Here is a 20005-nt window from a genome sequence, read left to right on the forward strand (position 1 = left end):
CTAATATTTACTGAAAGTCCAAAAATAAATATTCTCCGTGTCTCATAAAAATATATGCACTTTTCGCTCCTTAGATATTTCCATTTATAAAAAATCATCTCGAGTTATTACCGCTACACATCAAATTATTACAACGATACTACCATTAAAACACTAATAATAATATGGATCTCACTATTCCTTAATGCTACTTTAACTATTATTCATATCCTCTTATATTATCGATTATGTCTTAATTCTCGTGTCATATCATATGCTCATATTTTTATAGGATGGAGGAAGTATGATAAATTCAATCTGATTTACAAAAAGAAATATGCTAGTTTGTGCAATTAGATCCGAGTACGTGCAAATAATCTGTCGTGTATCTATGATACTATTATCTCAAAAAAAGTCAAATATTTCGTAATGTCCAAATTCGAACACGACTCGTGAAACACAAGAAAATTGAACTTAGGAGTTTGTTGTGAAAATGTTGGTGCACAGTGGAGTTTATCCATACGATGTTGTTTGAGGAGCAAAACATTCAACTTATGATTTTTTTTAAAATTGTTTAGGGATTCAGAAAATTTTAGGACCCCCAAATATTATGGAAAAAAATTTTAGATGCAATTTTTATTCTGAGATTTAATTGATATTCAAGAAACTATGGTTCTTTTCGTGTTCGCTTGTTCGGTCATTTTTGTAGGAACTCGTGTCATTGTGTTAAAAATAGTCTCGGTCAAAGGTCAACAAGACTCTTTTCGTAAAATTATTAAGGAGTAACAAGATCTATCTCTAAATAAGTTATCAAGGTGTGTAGGCAAAACTAGTACGGAGTAGTTTCTTATTTTAATAAATTATTAGTTGTTTAAAATTTAAAATTTTATTTTACAAAACTAATTAACTGAAATAAAATTAGTTTTTCTCAATTATATAGTTTTCTTTTTAATGGTATGTAAGTAATCATATATAATGGGACTATTTTACATCACTCGTTTGTATCTCCCCAAAATCCGAGTTTGGAGATTGAAATATGACCTAACATGAAATATCATTAACCTACTATAAATATTTAGTTATTCACGTATTATCAGTGTTTATCAATGCTAAGATTGTTCATGTATAGAAGTCACATGGTAATATGGTATCTTAATTATGAAAAAATATATACTAGTTTATATAGTAGTAATATGGGGGAGAGTATTATATTGCTAACTCAATGATTAATTGCTAACCACAACTCAATAATAGCTATTAGATATTCAAATTAAAGGTCTAGATCATCAACCACGAAATGTCAATACGATCAACAAAAAACGTCAATAAGGCTATAGGATTAATTTTAATAAAAATCAATAGGGGTATTAATGTCAAGTTAGTTATAACTAACTTTTAAAAGAAATCCTAAAACTTTAAATTCATATAACATATATCAAATTAAAGATAATTTTATAAGGAGTCCAACGATAAACTACATGCATATGTTCCGACGTCAAAATTTGAAAAAAATTGAATTTTTTTTTTAATTATCATATTTTTGATGAACGATTATGTCAATCTGGCCTATATAATATGTCGATATTATGCTTGTAAAATGTCAATATGAAATTTTGTTGACATTATTATGTCTTCGTGTTGATGTATTTCATATCGTATTGACATTATATTTCTAAACCCTAAATTTGATAATTGCTATTATCTTTTTAATATTAAAAAATAAAAAACGAAATTACATGAAATTGTAGCCACAAGATTTCTAAAATCTTATGGTCTTAAATTAGTTGTAGTTAGCAACTAAGGGATGAGTTAGCAATTGATCACTCCCAGTAATATGGTATCTTAATTATGAAAAATTATATACTAGTTTATATAGTACTAATTAAATGGGTAAAATCACAAATCTTGTGATCGTGGTAGTACTAATTAAGGGGGAAAATGCAACCTTTCTTTACGTATTAATCAATAAGAAAGTGTCCAAACAAAAGGGAAAAACTTTCGTTAGAGTGGATCGATCAACTTGACCCTAGCCACCACTCAAGTGTCACACATTCTTAATTTAAGTCTCATTCCATTTGTATGTGTTTGTGTGTGACAAATTGACATTTTATATAAAATTTTGGATGAACGTGGTTCGTATTTTGGAAACAATTGTAAAAGGACAAAAATAGAAAAAAGGACGAGTCATTACAGAATTGAAATAAAAGTGAGACATGAGTCATGACTTGTTTAATGTGCTAGTGGTTATAAATTTCATTTCTTTTCCATAGTATATAATCTGGCAATTTTAATAATTTATGATCACATAACATAAAAATTATTGATAGGGGCATAATAAACTGATAAATTTTCTACCTAATAAAATTTTGCATGTTTCATGAATCCAATTATTTGATTTGATTAAATAAGATTTTTGTTGCCGTCATCACGATCCAGTTGAAAGTGATATTATTTGTTTAACTATATGTTAAAGAAAGAATTATTAAATGTTAAGTCGAATTTATTGGGATTTGCATTGGATAGCATATTCCATGGACGAACTTTTATTCGTTCATTTGTTTTTATACGTTTAGCCGTTTTAATTATTTTACTTAAATTAATAACACTATGTAATTAAAAATTTAAAATATCAGGCTGTAGTGATGCAAATACCTTTTTAGCTATTACTAATATATAAAATTACTTTGAGTAATTGATCACTTTTATTTTATCTTTTTAGCAATTTAATAAATTATCACATGGGACTACATGTTCAATTAGTCTTGATTCAATATCACAGATTCACAAATATCAATTTTTATGCATGCGATTTTCACAAAATTAAAGCTCGAGTTGTCTATAAAAATAAATGAATAAAATTACTGAAAAATCAACTTAATTAAAAAATAAATGATGTTCGGTAAAGTTTTGTAGCTAAAACTCTATAGTCTATATATAGTGCGATGAAAGTCAAGCATTAAATAATCATGTTCTGCTCCAATCAATTTGATTTTGATGTACACCTCAAATTTTATTCTTTAATGAAAATTAACCCACATTAATTGACCTGTGGATTGGCGCCATTAAAATTATTGTTGCAGTACTGACAAACAATTGATGTTGATTAACTATGTGAAATAATAATAATTAATTTTTTTGTCTTGATACATCACATTCTCAACAAATATATTAATTATTAAATTTACAACTTCTTCTATACGCACTTTTCGAAAATACCTTATTCTTTATTGTAATAGTCATATTCATGCTTGGCTTACCAAAACAAAAATTCGACCGTAACTTTCTCTAATATTTGATGATTTCCATTTAAATCATTTTATATAAAATTTGAATACATAATACTTAATTAGATTTCTCAACTAACTTACCCAAAGCCAAAGGCTGCAATATTTTGGTTAATCAATTTACGTGTAACATGTGATTCCAGATTTTATACACATCAAACTTCATCACTTTAATTATTCAAAAATAAAAATTTAGAACTTTTTCATTTTTATTTCCTACCTCTCACCATGTGCTTATTTCAATAAAATATTACCCAGCTATTTTTAAAAAACGGTTTGTATAATGATAATTGTGAAAATTAACTGAATTTAAAGAGACATCATTTTTGCCCCCTCAGGATTTTTGCCAGGTCTTCACTAATTCAAGGGAATGGATCCTCTTCTGTGTCAAATAAACGCAAGGGCTCTGATGTATAAACGCAAGATTTAAAACATGAACGCAGCTATTTAGTTTGATATGAATATTATATTCTTTGCCTTCCATTTATATTACTGTTATTAAAATTTTAAAAGCAAGACATTCATTTTCTTCAATTTTGCTCAGTACCTCTCACCATAAATTACTTTTTAAAGTTATTTTAATCAGTACTAGTATCTTTCCTTTAATATAATTTCGGTAATTATTTATTTTAGGAGTGATTGTAATCAGAATATATAAGTTATATTAATTCATAGAAAGAGAGTTTTTTTTTTATTGGATTTAATGAAAGAACGAAAATGGTCCATGCATGATTACTAAATCATTACCGAAAAATAATTTATAAAATAATTGATCGTGAAACCAAAATTAAAGATGACAAGTACTCCTTATGAAAACGAATGTTAACAATAAAATAAATGGAATGCAAAGAATATAATATTCATATCAAACTAAATAGCTGCGTTTCATGCTTTATATCTTGCGTTTTATACACTGCAGTCCCCTGCTGTGCTATTTGCCACAGCAGGGATCCATTCCCCTAATCCAACAGGAAAAATATACTAGTATTTATTTTTCTTTCTTACCAATTTTCTACTACATAGAGACAATATTTAAGCAACAAATAGTATTTGACAAACCTACCATTCTTAATGTCAAATGAAGAATATTAGTGCGATAAAATATGTTGTTCTTTTTCCACTAAAAGCTCGATGCATAGAGAGGTTAGGTAAAACCGTAAAAGCATGCACATTTGACGAAATGTCTCGACTGTATTAAAAGTTATTGAATTATAGTGTTTATTAATTTTTAATTACATGTCCAAAATTTATTTTAATTTTCCAGTAAAAAGTTGTGAAGGGATAAAAAGATAGTAGTATCATTGATGCATTATAAGGGCGAAACCTTGTTCTTGTTGAAAACGAATGTACCAAAATTATAAAGAGAAATTGGTCTCTAAAACTATGAACTTTGTCTAAAATTTGGTATTTCCCATGAACTTTGAAATTGGTATATAATATCACAAACTTTGCATTTTGTTTGGTATTTCCCATGAACTTTGAAATTGATATATAATATCACAAACTTTGCATTTTGTTTGGTATTTCCTACGGCATGTTTATTACTATATTTGACTAACTTACGAGGCTTTTTTTATCATACTTGACACAATTAAATCAACGTAGTTTTCAACATGACTTTTTATGCTACATGTTATGAATTTAAAAAGTGGCTTCAAATATTATAAAACATATCATTGTTGCCTATGTTAAACAAGATTTTGATTAAAATATCTTATTTGAGTGAGTTCGGAAAATACCAAACAAAATGCAAAGTTCGTGATATTATATACCAATTTCAAAGTTCATGGGAAATACCAAATTTTAGGCAAAGTTCATGGTTTTAGGGGAGACCAATTTCCTAATTATAAATAAACAAAAGAATTTTTAGGATTCTTTTCTCAAATTGGGGACTAAAATGTTTTTTTAAGTTCAACCTATAAAATAAACTAAATCAGAGTTAGGAGCCTCAAGGCTATATAAACTTTAAAAAAAATTGAGCTATAAACTTAGTACAAAAAAAAAATCGAGCTATTGATTTGAGAGAATTTTAAATCCACTATATAAACTAATAGTTTGATGAAAAACTATAAATCAATTACGAAATACATAAATTGATATCATAATATATCAGAAAAAAATTGACACTACAAATTTTTTTCACGCGCTACACAAACATATTACAAATACAGTTGTAGTAGTATATTTTATTACTCCTAATATTACCTACTGACAACTTATTAATTTCAAATATCAATTCACGTGTAAAGCCAAGACAATATTCAGCTGTCAGTTTTTATACTGTTAATTTGAAACAATTTGCATGAAAACGCATTTTAATGAATAAATCTAAAGCAAAAATACATAAAAACTCAAATTTCTCAACTCCAAATAGTGTCTACGAAATCTTGATTGAAAAAAAAAAATTGATGCAAGAAAAGATGGAACCCAGTTTCAATAAAATCAAGGTTTTGGAACTTGGATTCAATATGAATAAATGAATCATCAAATGATCAAAAAGTCCATATCCCAAGTCCATGACCTAATATTTACTTCATTTTTTCATTTTTCCTTTTCTCCCAAAATTTTGATTATATATAACCGTTTTCAGATTGTATATTTATTCTACAGCAAATAAGAATAAAAAGAGTAAATTAGAGCATATTAGGAGGGACGGATGAGAACGATTCAAAATGGTACATGATAGGTACGTAGGCAGAGCAGTCCTACAGGCTACAGTGACTCTGCAACAAATGTTGTGCTTAATAGACAAGGGACGGATGAGAACGATTCAAAGTGGTAGATGATAGGTATGCAGGCAGAGCAGTCTTACAGTGACTCTGCAACAAATGTTGTGCTTAAAAGATAGTATTTGATGCATACATTTATTTAATTATTGGAGACACATATTTGGTGTCGAAACCGAGTAATTTGGATTACATTTTAATTATATAGTACTTACGATAGTAATAATAATGACATGTTTGGTATGGGTGATAACTCATTTAGGGATGAAATTATTGAAAAAAAATGACCATGCTTCTAGTATTTGATACGAGTAACTATTTTCATAATTACCTTGAGGGTAGAAATGGAAATAAGTGGAAGTAGCGAGGCAAAAAAGTAATAAGCGAAACAACGATTTCAAGGAAGAAAAATGGAAGGCGATAGTATAGAAGATGAGTAAGACACCATTATAAATTTATAATTTGTGACCAAAAAACATGAACAAAGCTGCCCACAATTTTTCCATTTTACTAGTAATTTTTAAGTAAGTGAGTATATATAATTTTGGGTTTCACTGTCATCCATTAAAAACCCTGGATCGATCAAAAAATTCCTCGATAAATTCCTTCAAAAACACTTCAACACTTAGTGAAACTCACTTTTGTCTATGTCAACAAAACCAAAAAAATGCGCCCTTCTCTTTCATTCATCCATTCCTGTCGTTTCGTCTACTTCATTTGATTTGAACATAAAAATACCCTCTCTCTCTCTCTCTCTCTCTCTCTCCCTGCCCGGTTATATATGTGACATTGGTGGATACAACTTACCAAAATACATTGGAATTTAGGGCCATTTAATAACTCTCTGTTTCGCATCGAATCTGGAGGGTTTTGAGGTTCTTGGTGTGACCCTTCTCATAAAGGTACAATCTTTGGATGTTTTATGCGAAAAAAATCCTATCTTTTTGCTGTTTTCAGATGGGATTTTGAGCTTGTTCTGAGATCTGTCTGTGCTAGCTATTGCTCTTCTTCATAGTTTGACGATTTGTTTGTATTGGTATGGGGTGTTTGGTAATTTTCCCTTATTGCTGCTGATATTGGGTGTTTGGTAACATTGGTTCATTTTTTAGAGAATGCAAAATTTTCAAGGTTTGGTGTGAAATTCTTGAAGTAGACGTTTGTTAAGTGAATAGTAAATAATGTAATCTCATTGGTGTGTTTAGCCCAAAGGGCTAAGGGTCTACAGCCTCTCTTCTTAATGTCTTTTCCTCTCTCTATATTCTTTGCCTCTTTATTGTGTGGCTGGATTTCATCTTTTTGTAAATAGCCTATGAAATGTGATGTGTACTTGTTTGGAAGCTTTTCAACGCTTAGTGTTGCTCAAATCTATTTATTGCTGCTTTTTGTTGTAAATCTACATTATCTCTCTCTTGTTTTAGATCTTCAGTTTTTAATCTTTGCTCTGAACAAGGATATTATAGTTTTTGTTGGTTCAATCCTTCTCAAACGTTTTGGAATCTATGGAAATACTCCATATATGTTTCTTGTGCTAGTTGAAAGAGCTTTTTCATTTCATTGGTTATTCAAATTAATTCAATTCTAGTACTATCTTGTGAGAAGATGTTGGTGTGAAGTGAGATATCATTCGTGTTATTGGTTCTTTGTTTTTTGTACCTATAGCAATGTAACAGAAGTTATAAAGGTTCTTGTGTATTTGCTTATCGAATATTTCTTCCGTAGGCTAAACGATGGAGGAGGAAATCTCATGGGTTAGTCATTGTATTGACAACGTCGACAGTGGCACTGTGGGATTTGATTCATTCTCGGATCTTAATGAAGAAACCAACAGGGACGTTACTGCGGTTTCTATGGATCTAGTTCTTCCCGATGATCTACTGGAACGGATATTAACCTATCTCCCCATTGCTAGCATCTTCAGGGCGGGTTGTGTGTGCAAAAGATGGCATGAGATAGTGACATCAAAGAGGTTTCTTTGGAACAATTCTCATGCATTGTTACACAAGCCTTGGTACTTCATGTTCACGAGCTCTGACGAACCAATTGGTTATGCATACGATCCCATTCTCCGAAAGTGGTACGGTATCGACCTTCCCTGCATTGAGAAATCCAACTGGTTCATTGCTTCATCGAGCGGACTAGTCTGCTTCATGGATAATGATAGCAGGAGCGAGCTGTATGTATGCAACCCGATCACCAAATCTTGCAAGGGGCTTGATGAGCCTCCTGGCCCTAAATTTCCAGACTACAGTGCTTTATCGGTCTCAGTCAACAGAGCGACTCAAAGTTACAACGTCTCGATTGTCAAATCCAAGCAGGTCCCTGAGAACTTCGTGCAGTGGGATCTCTCCATCCATCTCTACGATTCAGAAACGAGGGAGTGGCTGACGGATCTGACAGAGGTTTTAACAGGGTGGAGAGCCGGTGACGAGAGTGTGATATGTGACGGGGTATTATACTTCTTGATCTACTCCACCGGAGGCGGTGGTCCCGACAACCGCCACGGCCTTATCATGTATAACCTCAGAAGCCGGTCGCCTTATGGCCTGCTAATGAGGAGTTTCATCCCAGTGCCGTGTTCTCTAACATGCGGCCGCCTGATGAACCTGAATGAAAAGCTCGTGATGGTTGGAGGCATCGGGAAACACGACCGACCAGGCATCATCAAGGGCATCGGGATCTGGCTTCTGAAGGGGAGGGAGTGGCAGGAGATAGCCCGGATGCCCCATAAATACTTCCAAGGCTTCGGAGAGCTGGACGACGTCTTCGCCAGCAGTGGGACGGGCGATCTCGTATACATTCAGAGTTACGGGGCGCCCACGCTTCTTGTCTTCGATTTCAACCAGAAGCAGTGGAAGTGGTCTCAGAAATGCCCTGTGATCAAGAGGTTCCCCCTTCAGCTCTTCACCGGCTTCTGCTTCGAACCGAGACTTGAAATCGCACCCTAATCGACATCTAACATGAAGCAGCCATTGTTTGTGTAAGTTCAAAATATGCTTAGGTGAATGCTATGATTAAAATGTCCATGCCAAGATCATTATTCTTTACATTCACAGATATTGATTCACAAGTGGTGAAAATGTCAACATTATTGTCTGTATTTTTTTCCCACTGTGTTGGTGTCCTAAATCATAGATTGAAGAATTATCTGTTTTTCATTTCTTTTTCCCCCTGCTGTGTTTCACCTATTAATGGGTAGTAGTACATTATTGGGTATGGATGGTGTATCAGACTATCAGAGTGTTGTTCAACCTTTCATTGTGTGTTTTTGTGTGAGATAGAGGTAGTTCCATTCACTGCACATGGGGCTGCTGTCCTCACTAACTCTCTCTCTCACTCCATTTTAATTGAGGCATTGAAAATTATAATAATTATTATCATGATAATTTATATTACTTTATTATTCAAGAATAATAGAGTAGGGGCCTATATCCAGAGACATAGAATGTGGACCATTTCCTATCGAGCTCCAAATTGGGCTAGTTTTAAATGGGCCCAACAACTTCTTAAATGGGGTTCACTCCATTTTAAACTAGTGCCACTTTCACCGATTTTGTTGAAAGTTTTAAGCCATTCTTTGTTACTCCCTCCGTCCCCAAAGAATATACACTTTGAATTTGGCACAAATTTTAATATAAAATTGATAAATTAAGACAGATGTAAAGAGAAAAAGTAATTAAAGTATTGTTAGTGGATAATGGTTGAATGGGTCCCATCTCATTAAAGAGAAAAAAATCTTCCAAAATTAGAAAATGCATATTTTTGTAGGACGGAAGAGTATTTAAGTTTGCTAATTTTATAAAGGTTTAATAGCCGAAAATACATAAATTTTTATTCTGTAGCCAATCCTATAAAATTGAATTTCACCAAAATTAAATTCTAAGATGCCATGTTAGAATGTCTAACTACATCGAAATAGTGTCATTCATGTCCTAAAATACATAAAAATTTCAAATTACAATGTACTAAAAAAGGTTCACATAATCAATCATCAAACCAAAATCATTTGACGTGTTGAACACTAATTTTATCATATCATCTGCGCCTTATTTAAAAATGTAATTTGACATACCTCACTTGATGTTATTTTAGGAGAATACTTGAACGTGGGAAAATTGACTACACACTAAAAAATTTATGTAAGTATTTTTTTACACCACATTCAAAATTAATGGTAAATATCTAAATTGGCATATATAGTTGGTGTATTTTCAGCTGTTAGCCCTTTTTATTATGAATTCAAAGTTCATGAAATAAATTATATCTTCACCCACTTGAATAATTTAATTTCGAAATTTTTATGACGCATTACACAGAAGTATCTACAAATAAGTGAGAACCCGAATTGAAGTTTAAAATATGTTGATGGTATTGTCAACAAAATACAAATTACGAAATGAGGAAAAGACCAAAACTTGAATTTTAAGAGTCGTATTAAATATTGTAGGCGTGGAGGAGTGACAAATTAATGACATTAATCACCCAATATCTACCTATCTATATGTGATCTGATTCTAGCATATGGACCACACTGCTAAATTTACATGCAAATTTTTTGGTTTCGACAAAAAGTTCACCACGCCTTACCTTACTAATAAAGTGCATAACATACCATCTCACTTAATTTTGTCATTGTTTTAGCTACCTTAATCATTCTACACGTGTTCTACCTCACCATGCTATTGAATTTTGAATGTTTTCTATTGAAGTACTCTTTTTAAGAATGCAATAATGCTATGCGGCCACAATGTGACTGGCCACACAATAACAGTTTTGTAAATAATTGAAACAAATAATATTATAAAATAATAGTGTTAGATAGTGCTCAAGTATTTTTACATAATCACCCTTATCCTTCCAATTTTGAAGAAAGAATATATATTTAATAAAAATTTAAATTTGAAATCAATCTCTCTATACTAATTACAACTCCATTTAGTCTGTTCCACAAGAGTATGTACTTTCTAAATTTTTTATTTCTTATTATTTATAATAAGGTGAGACCCATTCTTCACTAATAATACTTTATTTACTTTTTTATTTCTTTCTCTCTCTTACTTTGCCTATTGTACGTTAAAATTCGTATCTAACCAAAAAATACGTACTCTTGTGAAACGGAGGGTGTATCATTTCCATTATATATGTAGTTAGCACACAATATTAATAATTATACTATATTCTATAAAATTATTTCAGTAATTGATAACATCAAAACATGAGAGTGTACTACTAGTCATACGAAATTTGCAAATTAATACAATAATTTATAAACAATTAAATGTGATAGTAATTATTACTATTACTATTATTAATATTTATTAATGTATGCTATTTGTCGTTGACTTTATTATAATAACATTATTTTTTAAATAATCATCAATTTCAAATGTTAAACTTTGTATTTTACTTTATATCACTAAATTTATACTATTAATTTATCATATACTATTAGTATTACAGAGTACTCCTATTATTTAGTGCAAAACGTGACACACACTTTTCAGACGTGTACAATAAAATGAATTTAAATATTTAATTATAATATTATATTATACTACATTTATTTAATATTCTTAATTTTTATTATAAATAAAATTCCGAGAAAATAAGAGTAACAAGTATAAAGCGTCCTCCACCGTGAAGGTGTTTGATAAAATAAAATAAAATAAAATAAAGTATAAAGCGTTATCGAAAGTTGAGGAAAATATTGATGGAAGAATTAAGGAAATGGGTAAAATAGTCTTGAATTTTTTTATTCTTTACGAGTGCATTAAATATGATTGAAAAGTCAAATTATGGTCAGCCATGATGTGGCCATTTAGCATCACTCTTAAGAATGACCTAACTAAAGTTCGAAGGAATCATAGTGTCTGAATTTTTAATTTATTTTTAAAATTAAACTTTTATATGGAAAAAATATTTTTACAACATGCATAAATCATGTGCTAAAGTCGAATATGGATGCCAATTAGGATAGTCCAGTGGATTTCTGATCAATCCTACTCGGTGTGCAGATTAATAGGACTAGAATTTTATCAGGTTAGAAATTTTCAACTCTAATCCTAAATGTTTGAATTTTGGACTAGTCCAACGAATTGATCGAGTTGCTAACGATAAAATTAAATGCACAATAATGAAAATTACTCATATTATAGAATATAAGACATTTAACTATGAGTATTTGAGATATTATATGCCTAAACTCGAATATGAATAAATACTAACGAAGAATGACATTTAATAATCTTGAGTCATTGAATGAATTAAAAATAAATTATGACATGGATCGTGTCATTGAACATCTATCTAATTTAAGATTTGTAAAACTAAAATTAAAAACAATCACATGTCATAATATTTCAAAGCATGTTTTATAAAAATTATCATTGGTTGTTAAATCAGTTGTTAAACTTAACAAAATATTAGTAATATACAATAATACATTTAGGTGCAATCTATCGGACTAATCTATTCAGATTCCAAATCAGCCTTACTCAGATTGCGAACTAATCAGGTACATTATAATTTTACGAGGCCAAAATTTTATTACTACTATTACAAATCCAATAAAATTAAAATTATATATAATTAATCCATAAATTTTTTAGTAGTATCATCGAAAACCTAGATTAAATGAAACAATAGAAGCATGAGATAAAAGCCGAAACTTTGTGAACACTGAAGCAAGACAAAGCAAAACAAAACACACGTGTCGAGTGGCCAACATTTTCTTACACAAAACCTCAGAAATCGTTCTTCCCCAAAATTGCCGATAAATGTCCCATCAGATTAAGTGCAGCTGAAGATGGTTAGGATGAACCCCACCCTAAATTGCTTTGCTCATCCGTAGCCATCGCATCCGCATGCATTCAAAGCGTTTCAATAAAGCCACCAAATTTCCCCCAAGAGTGCTGCTGCAATAAAGCGTTCACATGAGAGAGAGAAATCTTTAAGCTCGATCGAAGAGAGAAACAGTGATCAGCGCGTGTGCTTCTGTCAGTCACTGCGTGTGCGTGTGACCAAGAAATGTCGCCGCAGTCTAGTACCAATAATTCATAGAGAGAGAGAGAGAGAGGAAATGAAGAGGGAGGAAAAGGTAAAGGAGGAAGAGGAGAGGGAAAGGGAAAGGGGTGAATTAATGGTGGAAAAGCTGAAGCGCGGGATTTCGATAGGGAAAAGAGAGGGAAAATCCACTCCTTCTCCCACGTGGAAATTCGGCTTACTTCAATCTGACGGAACCCTAATTCCAGATTCTAATTTCCCCCCAAAGTTAACAACACTCTCTGCTAGGAAATTGGGTGCAAATCTGTGGGAGATGGAGCCCCAGCTCAACATCAACAAAAATGGGCCTATTTTGACCAATCACACTTTGCAAGATTTGGATGAGGCAGCATCACTGTCAAAACAGGTAAAATTCTTCAAACCTTGTTGTTTTCTTGATTGATTTCTACTGGAAATGTTACCCTTTTTGTCTCATCTTATTTCTTGATTAAACAAGTGCATAATATACATTAATATAGATAAACATTATAACTATGGGGCCACAAATTTGCACTCTTTATGTTGTTTTATCCCTATTCTACTTTTGCAACAATTGGGACCCCATTTTGTTTATGATTTGGTGATTTTCTGCTGCTTAATTGTTCAACTTGCTCTCTGTATGTGTTTGAAAATCCGGGAACCTTTCATGCTTCGATCTCGTTCAACTTACAAGACTATTCACATCTTTCACTGTTTTGATCCTAGTTTGGAGCTTGAGATTGCATCCAATCTGACAACTTGTGGTTGTAGCCTCTATAATTATTCTTACTTGCTATTTGCACAGGAGAAGAGCGGTATTAGTTTTAGGAAGCAGCTTGCATCTTCGCTGGCGCAGGATAATGCCAGAGTCGATGAAGCAGCTCTGTCCCCTGCCAGCTGCTCTAGCTCAATGGAGGTGGTTTTGATTGTATACTAATTATATAGATTGAAATGGAAATTGCATTTTGTTGCTCTTGCTTGTCCATGTTTGGTTTTAGTGATCTTGGTTAATTTGTCTTTACTTGCAGATGGCTCTTCCGCGTAGATCTGCAGTTAGTCCATTAAGCTCTGTAGTGTCAAATGGAAAATTTGGAGAGTCGAGTTATAGCCTCAAAACATCCACGGAGTTGCTTAAAGTGCTAAATAAAATTTGGAGCCTCGAAGAAAAGCATGCATTGGATATGTCGTTGGTGAGAGCTCTGAAGAGGGAACTGGAGCAAACCCAGGCACGAAATCAAGAACTGATGCAAGAGAAGAAAAGAGATCAGAGTGAAATCGATCATTTATTGGAGCAAATGACAGAGTACAAAGTTGCTCGAAAGAGGGAACAACAACGTATCAAGGATACAGTGAAGTTAGTCGAAGACAAGTTAGAGGATGAACTGAAATTAAGAAGACATTCAGAGAGTCGTCATCACAAGCTGGCCAAGGAGCTCTCGCAGATGAAATCATCGTTCTCTAATGTCTTGAGAGAACTTGATCGGGAGAGGAAAGCACGGATGCTGCTAGAAGACCTCTGTGATGAGTTTGCCAAAGGGATTAGAGATTATGAGCAAGAAGTACGCCTCGTTAAACAAAAATGTGGCAAGGATCAGATTGGAAGGGAACAAAATGACCGATTAATTCTTCACATTTCTGAAGCCTGGTTGGATGAACGAGCGCAGATGAAGCTAGCAGATGCTAGCAACGTTTCATTACAACAATCTGCTTTGGACAAGTTATGCATCGAGATTGAATCCTTTCTTCGAGAGAAACAATCCGATCATTCTGGAACTAATGTTGATGTGTCCACAAAGACGCCCTCTCAGAGCCGTGCACTTCCACATTCTCTGGAGTCTTTTCATTTGAACGAGCCTGCAAGCGCTCCTTGGCAAGTGAACGATGAAGACGACTCTATTGGAATGACCAGCCATCGTCCTCATCTTTCTAGAGGGTATAGTTTGAAGCAAGCGAACGAGGAATTAGCCTCTGATGGTCGTAACAAGGAAACAATGAGACCAAGAGCAGGCAACGAGAAGCAACATTCACGGAGGGGATCATCAGATCCGTCCTGCTCCCATATTCAGCTAGACGATGAGAAGCATCACCAACAAGTGAACGAGGGATCAACGAAAACCAGAAACACAAACTCATATGACATGGGTCATCACCCGATGCCCAAGAAAGGCGAAATCTTGCAACGATCTACTCGGGAAGGAAGGACAAGAGCAAGTGATGCTGATATGAGTCTTGGGCATCGCGTGGACCCATCCAGAAAGTGGAAGTCTGAGGTATCAGCGGGAGATCCCGAGATCTCCGAGTCGTGTGGGAGATGGGAAAACGGTGCAAGACCAAATACGTTGAAGGCGAAGCTGATGGAAGCAAGGCTAGAAGGGCAGCAGCCTCGTTCTTCCAAAGGCTTGTCGAAAGTTGACTAAATCGAAAGTTGACTAAACAATGCCACATTTGTAGATTCAGCAACTATGTTCATGAAGAAATCATTTTGACAATTTTGATGGAGTACTCTGTAATAATGTATAAACAGTTGTGTAATTTTAGTTTTTTATTTAAAAAAAAAAAATACTACTACTACTAACTATTATCTGCAGAAAAAATAAGATTGGGCTAACCCACCGACATACAATTGGAAAGCCCAAGGCCCATAATATAAGCCTGAATACACCATATCTCGTGACTTGAAACTTGGAAAGTTTGGCTCTCTCTTTCCTTCTACACCGTCTCTCTCTCTAAAGTAAACCTTCTCGCTTTGGAAGAATTGAGCAAACGACTATTGTTGGATAGCAAGGGAGAGAAATTACCAAAAGAGGAGAAACAATCAGCCGTCGGATCTAGGGTTTTTACTTGGCCGAGATGCCGAAGAACAAGGGGAAGGGAGGCAAGAATCGGAAGAGAGGGAAGAACGAGGCCGACGACGAGAAGAGGGAATTGGTTTTCAAGGAAGATGGGCAGGAATACGCGCAGGTCATGCGCATGCTTGGAAACGGCCGCTGCGAGGCCACCTGCATCGACGGCGTCAAGCGCCTCTGTCACATCCGGGGGAAGATGCACAAGAAGGTTTGGATCGCCGCCGGCGATATTATCCTCGTCGGTCTCCGCGATTATCAGGTACTACTGCAAATTTCAATCTTTATTTATGTGATTTATTTTATTTCTTGATCTTGACTGTGGGGCGTCTTGTAATTTGGATGATTTTATCATCTGTTGATTAAATTAGTTGTCTCAGCTTTGTTCGGTTTCAAGTTTTTTTACTGTTATTGATCATTGTGCTGTCAAAATTTACTCTTTTAATTGTAAGTTTTACTCTTATATTTTGATGTTTACCTTTTAATTGTAAGTTTTCTGTTGAATACTGACGATCTGAGAGGAAGACTGTTTTATGAAAGTAGTGTGGAAAGTTTAAGTGTTTATGTTCTTTTTCTTACTTAAACTGCTGATTATTTATTTTTGTATCCATGAATGGAGATTTTTTTCCATCTTCGCGTTTATTCCTTTTTGTGATAGTGTTTGATTCTCTGTTGTGGATTTAGATGGAGCCTTGGTAGATAGTCAAAACATGCTTCTTTTTCATTGATATTATTCTATAAATCCAATTATGCTTGTTTTTTCTAAGAATAAGAATGCAATTATGCTTGTTGTTCCGTATTAGCTCCATCATCTAGTGTTGCTTGCTTGCTAGCTAAAGCCTCTGCTTTTGAAAGGTGTCTATGTCTATTTATACCCAAATTTGCAATGCTTTAAGTTCTAGATGGATTGAGTGGTAAAGAGGCAATAAGAAATTAAGACTGCTTACTGATGCTTGTTTATCATGTTCTTGCTTTTACTATCTGCTTGTGTGCTTATAGTGTCTTATTTGGTTTAATCTTTGTAAGTTGGGTTCGATTTGCTCACCTGACCTCTTTTTGGTTGCTACTAGGATGACAAGGCTGATGTGATCCTCAAGTACATGCCAGATGAAGCTAGGTTGCTGAAGGCCTATGGCGAACTGCCCGAGAACACGAGGCTCAATGAGGGTATTGCTGGAGGACTTGATGAGGAGGACGATGGCCCTGGTGATGATTACATTGAATTCGAGGACGAAGACATAGACAAACTCTAAAGAGCTTCTGAGAATTGTAATCCTATCTATTTTATTTTTGTTTCTAAGGTATAGCATTTTGCTTTATACAATAGTAAGTACTAAGTTAGAGGATTGTTATCTACTATGTAGTTTGATGAGAATTTGTGTGGATTTCTCTGTACTGTTATTTTGGTTGATGCAATAATAGTGAGATATATAATCCACATTGTCTCTCATCTTAGAATCAAATTCAACACAAATAAAAAAAAGGAAGCCATTCATTAGAATATGATGAAGGGAAAAATGCATACATATGTCCTATTCTATATTACAACACCAGATCTCTCTGATACAGCATATATTATGCATATATATATATATATATTAAGATGTCACTGGTCTGAGGCTGAGATGAATGTAATAAACACTGCAAGCTTCTATTCAGTTCCAGCAAGCTTCTTTTTTATTGATTCTATCTCTTCTGACAGTTCCTTTCTACTTCTCTGCAAGAGTGAAACATTCCTTAAGCTATGCATCAATTACCAGAGAATACAACTTAATACAAATGTATTTTGAGAGGATTGATTGGGTAGTGTACCTTGAAGAGCAGGTAACGGTACACAAACCACACGGTGTATCCAAGCCCGACCAACTCCATGATCTTGGGAAGCTGATGACGAGTATTCATAGAAACAAGCGACGTGTAAGTCAAAAGGGAGATAAATTAACCATGAGAAAAGAACCAACACAGAAAAATGGTGCAGCTACATGTTTTCCTAGCAGAACCTACCAATGGAACCCTGTTAATTGCCCCAACAACTGTGGAAGTTAACCAAATTGCAACAATTGATCCACCACCATACAGAATCACAGTAGTTTTGTTTTCAACAGCATCCCACTGATCAAGAACCATCATCAAACAGTGAGAGGTCAGAAGCATCAAGTATTGAAGAATTGTTGGGATAGTGTGTTATCTACCTTTTCTTTGAGGTCATTGAACAATTCATTGGTATCAAGAGAGCTCTCCTCTGATGAAGATGCCTTGACGAGGAGCTGGGAAGACCTCCTAGACTCTGTTTACAACGGCAGCACCCCAACTTCAGCAACAATTATATCAAGCCAAAAACTCCATTGAATATAATCAGAGCAAGTTAGTCATCACATTGAAAAGTACATTGCAAAAGTAATAAGTGAAGTTTAGCAAGTAGTGGTTCCTATCCCTACATCTTGTAACTCCAGGGAGAAGTCGAAAAGTTTGCAGGTCATGGTGCATCAAAAACAGCAACGCAAAAGTAGTAAGTGGAGTTTCTAATGCATCACGGCCTGAAATTTTTTGACTCCCCCATGGAATTTGATAATACATCAAACTATCTAATGTATCAAGACCTACAAATTGGTAAGGTTGGAATGTGGGTATTTTATTATACATTCATATACAATGTACAACAAAGTTGATTGATTCAAAAAGAGTTATTTTATGACTGAGCCAAAAAACTACACTGTTTTAATCAGTGATTTCCATGAACATTTTCAAGAAACCTTGCACAATTGCACATTATACAAAATTTCCCACATAATTAAAAAAATGAATTTTATTACTAGTTGTGACTGCATCCATTTTCAAGAAACAAACAAAACTAACAATATTCAATAATCCAAGTACATAATCCAAGTATAAAACAAACAAAAGACAGTCAATAATAAATACAGAGTAAAACTAAAATCCCCAATTCCACAACAGGTCAAGAACAATAATGATAAAGATTGGACCATTGAGTAGCTTGAAGGGAGTGGCGGAAAGGGTAGGACGTTGGGGCAAGGAGCAGAAGACGGCGGCAGGTCTGGCGGCGGGGAGGCGGTGGAGCAAGATAGGGGTGGCCGCCATGGAAGTGGAAGCTGCCGCTGCCATTTTGGGCTAAAGCTCAGGGAAGTGTGATTTCGGCAAATGCTAAGAAAATGGTGGCTTTTGCTAATATTGCTAAGCCTCTCTTTCTTTATCTCCAAACATTTTATCGAAAATGAAGTTTTAGGGATATCCACAACAATTTTCAGGGGTCAATGTTGACATGGCTCCATTGGCTGACACGTGGATAATTCAAGCTTTCTCATTGGTTCGTTTCCTATCTTGATAATATGGTAAATGAATTTGTTAATTAACATACTTCATTACAAAATTTGAAAAGTGTGATTTTTTTTTTAATACTAACAGTGGTTTTCAATTTCCTAGATAAAATAATACTATCAAGATATAATCTAAGATTAAGTTGAGAGATTATTTTAAGAGATTAGCGAGCACAAACTTACAAGGAGAGGAGCGCAGTCGAGAAGCTAGCGAAGCCGGACAAGCGCTATGATCGGAGTCCCTACGGCATATTGAGTCGGAGGAGGAGTTCCTCGCCCATATTCAGGACATCTGTTTCGCTTTGACTAATTATCTCATGATTATCTATTTAGAATTAAGTTGTGGAAATGAATCTTATAAACCAAACACACTACATATTTAATTTTGTGATACAATTTTGCAAACCGAACAACCTCATAGCTAACACAATCGTAACACCGCTAATTATAACATCTCGCTAACATTTTTCTTTAAATTGAATACACTTTGTATATATTTCTCCTATATACATATTTGTAGTGTACACACACAAAATAGAGAATATAAGTGGAAGTGAATTAACCAAAGCCACTAATCCAACTAACATTATTGGGATTGATCAAAGTGAAACAGTAGGACCGAACCAGCTGAAAGCCCATTAACTTTTGAGCTAAAGTTATTGGGCTTGAGCTCTGTAAATCATAAATATACGAGTTTCTTCTTTAATGATTTTCGATGGAAATTCCTCTGTATGTATAATAGCAAAAGACTAAGAGTGGTAGTAGTATCTAGTGTCTAATGTCTGATGTCTATGATATTGAATTATCCCAAGTCCCAAACA

General features: G+C 33.8%; 4 protein-coding genes across 6 annotated transcripts; 3 read left to right on the forward strand and 1 right to left on the reverse strand.

Moving 5' to 3' along the window:
* The first annotated feature begins 6555 nt into the window (after window positions 1–6555).
* LOC125192239 (F-box/kelch-repeat protein At3g61590-like) lies at window positions 6556–9244 on the forward strand. 2 transcript variants are annotated; one of them, XM_048089752.1, is made up of 2 exons: window positions 6556–6891; window positions 7709–9244. In XM_048089752.1, the coding sequence occupies exon 2, from the start codon at window positions 7717–7719 to the stop codon at window positions 8932–8934; it is 1218 nt and encodes a 405-aa protein (XP_047945709.1). In that variant the 5' UTR covers window positions 6556–6891; window positions 7709–7716; the 3' UTR covers window positions 8935–9244. The 2 variants fall into 2 exon arrangements, with proteins under 2 accessions (XP_047945709.1, XP_047945710.1); XM_048089753.1 differs by lacking the exon at window positions 6556–6891 and adding an exon at window positions 6948–7376.
* A 3504-nt stretch (window positions 9245–12748) lies between these two features.
* LOC125196785 (uncharacterized protein At5g41620-like) lies at window positions 12749–15538 on the forward strand. Of its 2 annotated transcripts, XM_048095409.1 has the most exons (3): window positions 12749–13394; window positions 13812–13922; window positions 14035–15538. In XM_048095409.1, the coding sequence occupies exons 1-3, from the start codon at window positions 13065–13067 to the stop codon at window positions 15421–15423; spliced, it is 1830 nt and encodes a 609-aa protein (XP_047951366.1). In that variant the 5' UTR covers window positions 12749–13064; the 3' UTR covers window positions 15424–15538. The 2 variants fall into 2 exon arrangements, with proteins under 2 accessions (XP_047951366.1, XP_047951367.1); XM_048095410.1 differs by lacking the exon at window positions 13812–13922.
* Window positions 15539–15673: 135 nt separating this feature from the next.
* Window positions 15674–17244, forward strand: LOC125196787 (eukaryotic translation initiation factor 1A). The gene is made up of 2 exons (XM_048095412.1): window positions 15674–16111; window positions 16920–17244. Exons 1-2 carry the CDS (start codon window positions 15857–15859, stop codon window positions 17100–17102), a joined length of 438 nt encoding a protein of 145 aa, XP_047951369.1. The 5' UTR covers window positions 15674–15856; the 3' UTR covers window positions 17103–17244.
* A 79-nt stretch (window positions 17245–17323) lies between these two features.
* LOC125196786 (protein CURVATURE THYLAKOID 1A, chloroplastic-like) lies at window positions 17324–19059 on the reverse strand. Its single transcript, XM_048095411.1, has 5 exons — window positions 18834–19059; window positions 18042–18136; window positions 17854–17961; window positions 17662–17733; window positions 17324–17566 (listed from the first exon to the last, which is right to left on the reverse strand). Exons 1-5 carry the CDS (start codon window positions 18970–18972, stop codon window positions 17501–17503), a joined length of 480 nt encoding a protein of 159 aa, XP_047951368.1. The 5' UTR covers window positions 18973–19059; the 3' UTR covers window positions 17324–17500.
* Between the last annotated feature and the right edge of the window lie 946 nt (window positions 19060–20005).

The sequence above is a fragment of the Salvia hispanica genome, chromosome 6, assembly GCF_023119035.1.
Source record: "Salvia hispanica cultivar TCC Black 2014 chromosome 6, UniMelb_Shisp_WGS_1.0, whole genome shotgun sequence".
NCBI lineage: Eukaryota > Viridiplantae > Streptophyta > Magnoliopsida > Lamiales > Lamiaceae > Salvia > Salvia hispanica.